The following is a 9,131-nucleotide window of genomic DNA, read 5'->3' as shown; positions in this document are numbered from 1 at the left end:
TCTAATCCCAGGAGTGCAAGGTAATCTCCTTGAGATGAACCAGAACAAGACCATACTTTATGGCAGTTATGGGGTTTGGCCACTAGATGGTGCCATCAATTTAGTTGCATCTAGCACCCTCCTCCTGCAGGTGCACCATAACCCATCGGTAATGATTTTTGGGCAGTGTTCCTCAATGAACGACAGAGAAATGTATGTTTATATCCTAGTCAAAGTACTAGAATGCGTTTTGATATCAACCTCCTGCAATACCCTGTAAGAGTGGGAGAGGGAGAGCCAGCAATAGCAGCCAGACTCTGCTGCGGTGCACGAGTGAGCCGTGTCCTGCTGGTCCTTCAGTGGGCTGGTTGAGTGTTCTTGACCGAGCTATGCTGTTACTGTTGTAATGGTAGTCCAGGATCTGGCTGTAATGTCTGGCAGAGGTGCGGAGATCTCAAGACTGGCTGCACAAAATTTACAAAGCCTCATTCCCGTATATATATTTCAAACTGTATATTCAGATGCTTGCCAGGAGTTCAGCTTTAAGATTTAAAAAAGGACACGTAAACCCTTTAGCAGAATTCATCACATTTTAAAGAGCTAAAACCTCCCGTCACATTTTGGTATATAAACCATTCCATATCTGTAGAGGACCAATGAGACTTCTCACTTTACTTCGGTTGTAAGTTCCTGAGGTCCACAATGTTCCAGGTGACCAGCTATGAAGGTTGTGAAGGGGCAGACGGTGATGTCTTTCAATAAACCAAGAAGTTAAACGTGCAATGTACATTTTTTTTTTTTTTTTTACGCTCAGTTGACAATGTTTAATTTTGTATATGGCCAAAAGTGGACCCTTGCCTACCACACCTATAAGAGCATGTTGGACATACCTTTCCAAAACTTTGGGCACTAATATGAAGTTGTAAAAACACAGTGGAGGGGGCCATCTAAGTGCAGCATTAATATTGTATGATAAAAAACAAATTGGCAACCCACATTAAGTAAGTAAAAGCATGTAGAGCATAAGAAATTAGGACATCCAGGTAACCCTGTAGCAGAGGCATCCAGTCCAGGGATTGTGCAGCACTTTGAGGCAGGAGCACCTTAAAACACAATAGCCATGGCATCTAACATCATCCACTGGGTTCCTCTGGAGTCTCCTCCTGACCAGGAAGTGCTCTGAGCTTCCTATGCCGACCCATCCAGCTGCAGTGCTGCACAATCCCTGGACTGGATGCCTCTGCTACAGGCTTCCCTGGATGTCCTGATTTCTACGTACCTTCACAAAGTAACTTCATGTGAGATGCCAATTTGTCGTTTATCATACCAGAAGTATTTAATGTTGCACCTAGATGGCGCCCTCTGCTTTGTGTGTTTTCATGTCTTGATTAGGCTATTTCTTTCATCTCTGGAGGAGCTGTATCTTCTGAAAGGAAGCTCACCAATGACAACCCTTGACATACCCGATAAAAGACTGGTTTATTGGACGCGTGGTTGTCCATCCCAGTATCTTTTCTTAGCTATAAGTGAGGTTACCTATACACTAATTGCGCCAAAATTTCTTTTTATATTAAATCAAAGTTGGACTGCCTTTGCGTCTACAACAGCTTCCACTTTTCTTCTAAAGCTTTTTAAGAGATTTTGGAATGTGTTTTTGGTAATTGAGACCATTCAGCCAAAAGAACCTTTGTGAGGTCAGGTAATGATGCCGGATTAGAAGTCCTGGCTCATAATCTATGTTCCAGTGCAACCCAAAGGTGTTCAGTGAAGCTGAGGTCAGGGCTCTATGCAGGCCACTTAGGTTCCTTCACATCGAGCTAGTAAAACCGTGTCTTTATAGGGCTAGTTTGTGGATAGGAGCACAGTCGGGATGGAACTGAAAAGGGCCTTCACCAAAGTGAAGTTGCAAAGCTGGAAGGGCACAACTTTCTAAAATATCTTTACAGTAGCAATAACAGCATCACAGTTTCCATCGTTGGAAACAGCTGAACTCAATATGGTGGGGATCTCAATGTTGTTTTGGCCATAAATTGGATGTGATGTTCAAGTGTCTACATAGATTTGCTCATATGGTGGATCTCAATTGCTGATCATCTCCATACATACAAGTTTGGAAAGGTTACCACCAGTTTAGGTTTTCTGGTCCTTGAAAGGGGCTTTTTGCAAGATGTACTACTGCTTGTTTTCCTGAAAATCCTTAGCCCCACCACTTCTGAAGATCTTGGTCAATGATCAAATTTATCATTTCCTGAGGGGTTGCTATACCAGGTCTCACTGGTGGCTTTATAGGAAAGCTGCTTTTGGAGAAAAGTGTGTGGTGGTGGGGGGTGGGGGGAGGACCAAAGAGGGTCAGAAGTAGCACTGGATTTCTAACTAATTCTGGAGAACCAACTGAATTCGGGAGAACATACACTTAAGTAATAAGGAGGTAAAAATGCTGTACCTGCTTCTTCCTATGATAAAGGCATTAGTGCAATTTGAAAGGCTTCTATTTAACCCCTTAACTTCAGCCGTAGGCATATACGTGGCAGTACGGTGGCAGGCTTTAATGTCGAGCTGCAAAATATCTACGTACAGACAGAACCCATTGTATGTGTTGGGAGCGGGCCCATTCATTGCCTCCTAACTCAGTGATTGTGCTGCTGTCAGCAACAGCTCCAAGTCACTTCAACAAAATGGTGGCCATCTGCACACAGACACCGACTCTTTGTTGCAAAAATGTAATGAGATGAGTAAAATATGGCCTTAGCTCCTGTTCTCCACCTGTAAAGAACTCCTCAGACGAGTTTAACCCTTTTCAGGGCTTAATCAGAGACCTCTACGATTAAGCCCCCAAAATGGCGAAACGCGTTAAAGACGTTCTCTGCAGCTGGAGAACAGGAGCTGAAGCCATCTTTTATTCATCTCCTTACATGTATGCAACAGGGAGTCAAGTGTCTGTGTGCAGACGGCCACCATTTTGTCGAAGTATACTGGAGCTTGAAAATTCAATTCGGTCTGTCTGGCCCCAGTCTTTTCACATGTTGATCCAACCAACACATGTTTGGAGGGGCATTCGATTGGTACTATTTTCATTGTTTTGAGCTCCCAGTCACTGTTTATCATCAGGATCTGGTGGGGCAAGCTCCTGATCATGTGACCACTGACAGCCAATCACAGTGCTGAGAGCATATTCCTTTCCCACACCATACTGGAATCGATCATGTGGTTAAAAGGGTTCTGCAACAACTACCAACTGATCATGGTTAAGATACATCACCGGCATACCAACGAGCTTGTCTCAAAACACAAAAGCTCTTTATTCTTGTATGATCACGTAGAAAAGCAACGTTTCGGGATCATTTCTCAGGCACGTGACCACGCACGCTCCCGAAACGTGGCTTTTCTATGTTATCATACAAGAAAAAAAAAAAAAACTATGCTTCTTGGTGTGTTGGCGACACCTATTATCCAACCAGAGTAGTCATATGACCGGTAAGCCCAAGTAATGCCTCCAGCGGCTGGCTCTTGCTGGATTTAAAAGAATTAAAATAGCGATTCACCTTCTAGACAGTCAACATATTTCATTTAACAATTTAATTTAACTTTTTCTGGAATGTTTGTTGCTTTTCTCTGGATACCAGGTTTGAAGAGTGCTTGTGGAAAACGCCCAAGTCTGACTGCATCTAATTACAAGGACATTTACAACACCCTGCCGGTGCTAGAGGGATGATTGATCAGGACGGGAAAAATATATGTGGGTGGTTTGCTACCTTGATGAACAAGCTCTGCACTAGCTGTGTGGGAGAGAGATTGCTATCCGGGCTGTTAAAGGCACACAGATGACTGCATTAAAAGTAGAATTCTAGCTTTCAGTTCACTTTAAAATAGTTGGTTTGGGCCAAGTTGGCCCAAATGAACTAAACTATATTACCAAAAGTATTGGGACACCTGCTATATTTTTTATATATACATACTTACACACACAAACTTTAATGGCATCCCAGTCCTGGTCCATAGGGTTCAGTATTGAGTTGGTCCACCCTTTGCAGCTATAACAGCTCTAACTCTTCTGGGAAGGCTGTCCACAAGGTTTAGGAGTGTGTCTATGGGAATGTTTGACCTAAAGTGCATTTGTGAGGTCAGGAACTGATGTAGACGAGAAGGCCTGCCACACAGTCTGCACTCTAAATTCATCCCAAAGGTGTTCTATCCGGTTGTAGTCAGGACTCTCTGCAGGCCAGTCAAGTTCCTCCACCCAAAACTCGCTCATCCATGTGTTTATGGACCTTGCTTTGTGCACTGGTGGTCACTCATGTTGGAACAGGAAGGGGCCATCCCCAAACTGTTCCCACAAAGTTGGGAGCATGAAATTGTCCAAAATGTCTTGGTATGCTGACTCATTAAGAGTTCCCTTCACTGGAACCAAGGGGCCAAGCCCAACCCCTGAAAAACAACCCCACACTATAATCCCCCCTCCACCAATTTTTTTGGACTAGTGCACAAAGCAAGATCCATAAAGACATAGATGAGTGAGTTTGGGGTGGAGGAGCTTGACTGGCCTCAACCCGATAAAACACCTTTAGGATTAAATAAAGTGGAGACTGTGAGCCAGGCCTTCTCATCCTACATCAGTGCCTGACCTCACAAATGCGCTTCTGGAAGAATGGTCAAACATTCCCATAGACACACTCCTAAACCTTGTGGACAACCTTCCCAGAAGAGTTGAAGCTGTTATAGCTGCAAAGGGTGGGACAACTTATTATTGAACCCTACGGACTAAGACTGGGATGCCTTTAAAGTTTGTGTGCGTGTAAAGGCAGGTGTCCCAATACTTTTGGTAATATAGGAGATTTACTAGAACTGGTGCACACAGAATTTGGTGCAGCTCTGCATAGTAACCAATCAGCTTCCAGATTTTGTTGTCAAAGCTTAATTGAACAAGCTGAAGTTAGAAGCTGATTGGCTATTATGCACAGCTGCACCAGATTCTGAGTGCTCCGGTTTTAGTAAATCTCCCCCATAGTGTATTTCCATTACACATGGATGCGACTGCTGTGTGCGCTGCAATGTACTGTAGCGGCATTGGCTACAATCAGTAAGAGGCGCGGGGTTCTGGCAGCAGTATGAAAAACTCACCTCTGCAACTTGGTGAAAAAGTGAACATATACTTTAAGGCTGCCAAAGCCAGCTTGAATTTTGCATGATTCTTGCTGAATTGGCCAGAATCTCAGCCGTGGGTGGGCTACGTGGCACCTCTCGGCTTTTTTCAAGGTGGAAGATTGTTGGAGATTGGAGAGTGCATTGAATCAGATGCAGCCACTGTTCAGGTATTCGGAAAGCCGTGGTTACCGCCTATCAGAATACAACAATCTGGAGGGGAAATTCCACCATCCACACAGTTTAGGATGGATTGGGGGACAGTATTAGAATTCTCTTGTTCTTAAGGCTCCATTCACACTTGTAGGACTCCAAATTCGTGGGACTTTGGATGGGACTTTGGCTTTGACCAATGATAATGGACAACTGTTGCATGTAGAACATTCAGGTATGACCTTCATGTAACTTTTGAGGGTTTACACTGCAGTCTACCACAATCAAGTCGCATGAAAGTTGGACCAAAAGTAGTGCAGGAACCTACTTTAAAGCGGAGTTCCGGCGAAAATTATTATTATTTTTTTTTTTTTAATTGATCCTATCATTATTACTAAAACAGTTCAAAAACTAGTATACAAGGTTTATTATGTACTTGGCTAAAATATAAATGTCTTACTGAAGATTTGCTGCCTCCCGTTGTGGCCGTTGCCATCATGATTGTGGGCATGTGACGCCCAATCGAGATCTCTTCCTGGATTCGTTTTGGAGAGGTGCATGCTGGGTAACCAGCATGCACCTCTCGACCGCGAGTCACCGGCCGTAGCGCCGATTGTTTCTAAAGCTGCCATACCGGGTGGCGACGGAGGAAGGTCCCGCCCCGTTGTCATGGCAACATCACAGTACTGCCCACAGACGCCTGGGAAACGATGACACATCATTTCCCAGGAGCACAGGCGAGGGAGGAAGTGACGAGGAGCACCGCGGACCAGGAAGTGGCAGATTAGGAGGATTACATAGCAGCAGGGCGATTCTGGCAAGTATAAAAAAATTTCCTCTGAATGTTTTTTTTTTTTTTTTAGGTTCAGAGGAGTCCGATTCTGGAAAACAAATTTCAGGGTGGAACTCCGCTTTAAGTTGCACCTATCTTAACGGCTGTCGTTGAAAAACATAAGGGGCGACTTGCCATGCGAATTTAGTGTCCATAGTCACAAGGCAAGTGTGAACGTGCCGGAAATGTAACGCTCCCATTGGTTGTGCTTTCAACCAAACTGTCAAACTATCCAATGGCTGGAGTCATAACTGATCACATGTGCAGCATCATGGCAGTTGTAGTTTAAACAGAGGCAAAGATGGCGGCTTCCTTGGCTGACACTTTAAGGATAGTAAAGGATGGCAGGAAAGTTTTAGAAGGCCATAAGACGGCCTTTGTCTGTAATGGATCTTCTGAACAGAAAGGAGAAATGAATGTAGTAAAATCCTTCCATGTAGTGGACTGGGTCATTTTTTAGGTGCACAAAGATGAAGCTTCACTTTAAGGCCCACTCAAGTCCCATCTGGTCATAATGTTTGCCTTTTTCTACTGTCAGTACCACAAAACCCCACAAATCCCCACAAATCCTCACTTCAAGTGACACCAACCACCACTCCTTCCAAATACTCAAAATCCTTCCCTACCCCCCTTCTTTACTGCATTCTGTTTTCTACAAGCGTATTTCCGGGTCTGCGTCTTTGCGCTGAATCACATACCGGCTTCTTTCCGGCAACCTAATGGCAAAATACCAGATCTCCACCACCAACTCCTAGTAGTGCCCGGCGTGTGCCACCATTAGAATGCCGGATGGTTGTGCCACATACCCCCCCCGCCCAATGTATTCCAAACAAATAATTTGGGGGTCCCGTTGCAGGAAAATGGCACTTGTGGGAGAGGGCAAAGACACAAATGTGAAAAACTCCACACAGATGTCATATAAAGACCTCATTCACATGGGCATACTTAAAAGTGGTTGTAAACCTCGGACACAAAATCTGAACAAAGCATATCCCTTTATAGCAGGGGTCCCCAAACTTTCTAGGCAAAGGGCTATATTACCATCCTTTAGGCTGGTGATGGTGAACCTTGGCACCCCAGATGTTTTGGAACTACATTTCCTATGATGCTCATGCACTCTGCAGTGTAGATGAGCATCATGGGAAATGTAGTTCCAAAACATCTGGGGTGCCAAAGTTCACCATCACTGCTTTAGGGGGTCGGACTGTGGCTAGTTTGTGTATAAAATGCCCTGGCATCAGTTCCCCATTATTGGTTATAATGAGAGAAATAGAGCCCCATTGATGGTGTCAGTAGGGGCATTCCCCATCACTGTCTGTTGGTAGAACAGTGCCCCAAGGGCCAGATAAAGGCAAGCCAAGGGCCACATCCAGCCCCCGGGCCGCAGTTTGGAGACCACTCCTCTATGATGTGTACTTGTCTCAATCCAGAGCACCAAGTGTTATTTCTGTCTGCTGCCTTGGCACCAAAAGAAAAATAGTGATGAAGAGGGAGCTCCAGCACACAGCCTGTGATTGATTGACAGCCTCAGCTCTGTTTCTGTATTGCTCAGCCCTCTGACTTCTCCTCACTGAGCTCTGCAGAGTATAATTTTAGCTCTCCACCCTCTTTTTTTTTCTTTTTTTAACAGCTCAGATAAGCTGTATACATTTTTGACTTTGAATGGATGTAGAGAAGAAAATAAACTGGTACAACTTATGTAGGAGGATTTGTTTCATCTCTGTGTATCACTTGAGGCCAGTCACTTCACTGTGTATATGCAAACCACCTTGAAGTACTGGGTATTGGGTACACCAAGAGAGAAAAAGGTGACAGAGGAGGGAGCTCCAGCTGAATGACAGCCTCAGTTCTGTTCCTGTTTGCTGTGTGAAGGGGAGGCGTGTCCCTTCCCTCCAATCAGCTCTCAGAGCTCTCCTCACTGATGCATCTTCAGCTCTCCACCCCCTGCTTTTAAGAGCTGAGAGATCCAGTGTAAAGTCTGCACTTTGAATGGATGTAGGGGAAAGACCGCTGCAGATAAATAGGTACAACTTATGTAGGAGGATTTGTTTAATCTCTGTGAATCACCTGTCATTTCATTGGGTATATGTGAGGATTTACAACCACTTTAACCCCTTGACACCAGCTATACGCATATATGCAGCCCTGTTAAAACAACTTACCATGCTGAGAGCACCCTCCCTGCATGGTAGCCAGTGGGATTGGTAAGCTCCCGATGCATCCTTGTGATTGAATGCTTTCCAATCATGTGACTGCTGTGACAGCCAATCACAGCGGTCAGATGACCCGAATGCCCACCTCCCGGATTTAAGAACTCTTAAAGGGCCGGGAGGCAGTCGGAGCAAAGAGGTTAGGCATACATCCGTGTTCTGCCTGCACAGGAGTTCTATGCATCTGCATGCAGGCAGTCCCATTCATGTCATTTAGGACACAGCTGCTGCTCCCACTTTGACATCCACATGGATGCGGATTTGTGTCCACGAACTCACACGGTTTTTGCTTTTGGGGACACACATCTGCACCCACACAGATATCAAATAGGGAGCAGCCACTGTGTCCATGCAGCCGCTGCATCCCAAGTGACAGGCATAGGACTGCCTGCATGCAGAAGCGCAGAACACCTGTGCAGGCAAAACACGGCCCTCACACGGGTGTACGCCCAAGTATGCCCGTGTGAACGAGGCCTAAAGCCAGCCATTCCGTCAAGAGATATCCACCCTGAACTGAAACATTACTTCTGGCCGGAGCGGTTCTTTAAAGGTTCAACGTGTTTTCAGTTTGGTGACTGTTTGCTGAGAGAAGGATCCGGGTTCACACGTCACAAAGGAGAAGGACATCATCACAGATCTACAGTGTATATAGCAGCAGTGTTCTCTTCCCGACCAGACGATCAACTACCGATTTTTGTTCTTCTTGGAATTTCCCTGAAGGTGCCGAGAAAAAGAAGTTACAACGAGCCCTGCGGATAATCACAATCATTGAATAAAATGTTCTTTATTTCATGAAATCAAGCTGCAGCATTGAAAGA

General features: G+C 45.0%; 1 protein-coding gene across 1 annotated transcript in view; it reads right to left on the bottom strand.

Annotated features, from left to right (window-relative positions):
* Positions 1-4,762: 4,762 nt before the first annotated feature.
* The window catches only part of PPP1R21 (protein phosphatase 1 regulatory subunit 21), a 143,958-nt gene continuing 139,589 nt past the window's right edge, over positions 4,763-9,131 (bottom strand). The window contains exon 22 of the mRNA XM_073628523.1: positions 4,763-9,027. Within this exon, the coding sequence (XP_073484624.1) occupies positions 8,998-9,027 (30 nt within the window). The 3' untranslated portion in view covers positions 4,763-8,997. The remainder of the gene's footprint in view (positions 9,028-9,131) is intronic.

This window comes from Aquarana catesbeiana, linkage group LG04 (genome assembly GCF_042186555.1).
Source record: "Aquarana catesbeiana isolate 2022-GZ linkage group LG04, ASM4218655v1, whole genome shotgun sequence".
Taxonomy (NCBI): Eukaryota; Metazoa; Chordata; class Amphibia; order Anura; family Ranidae; genus Aquarana; species Aquarana catesbeiana.
Note: the sequence above shows the minus strand (reverse complement) of the source record. Positions and strands in the feature narration are given on the sequence as shown.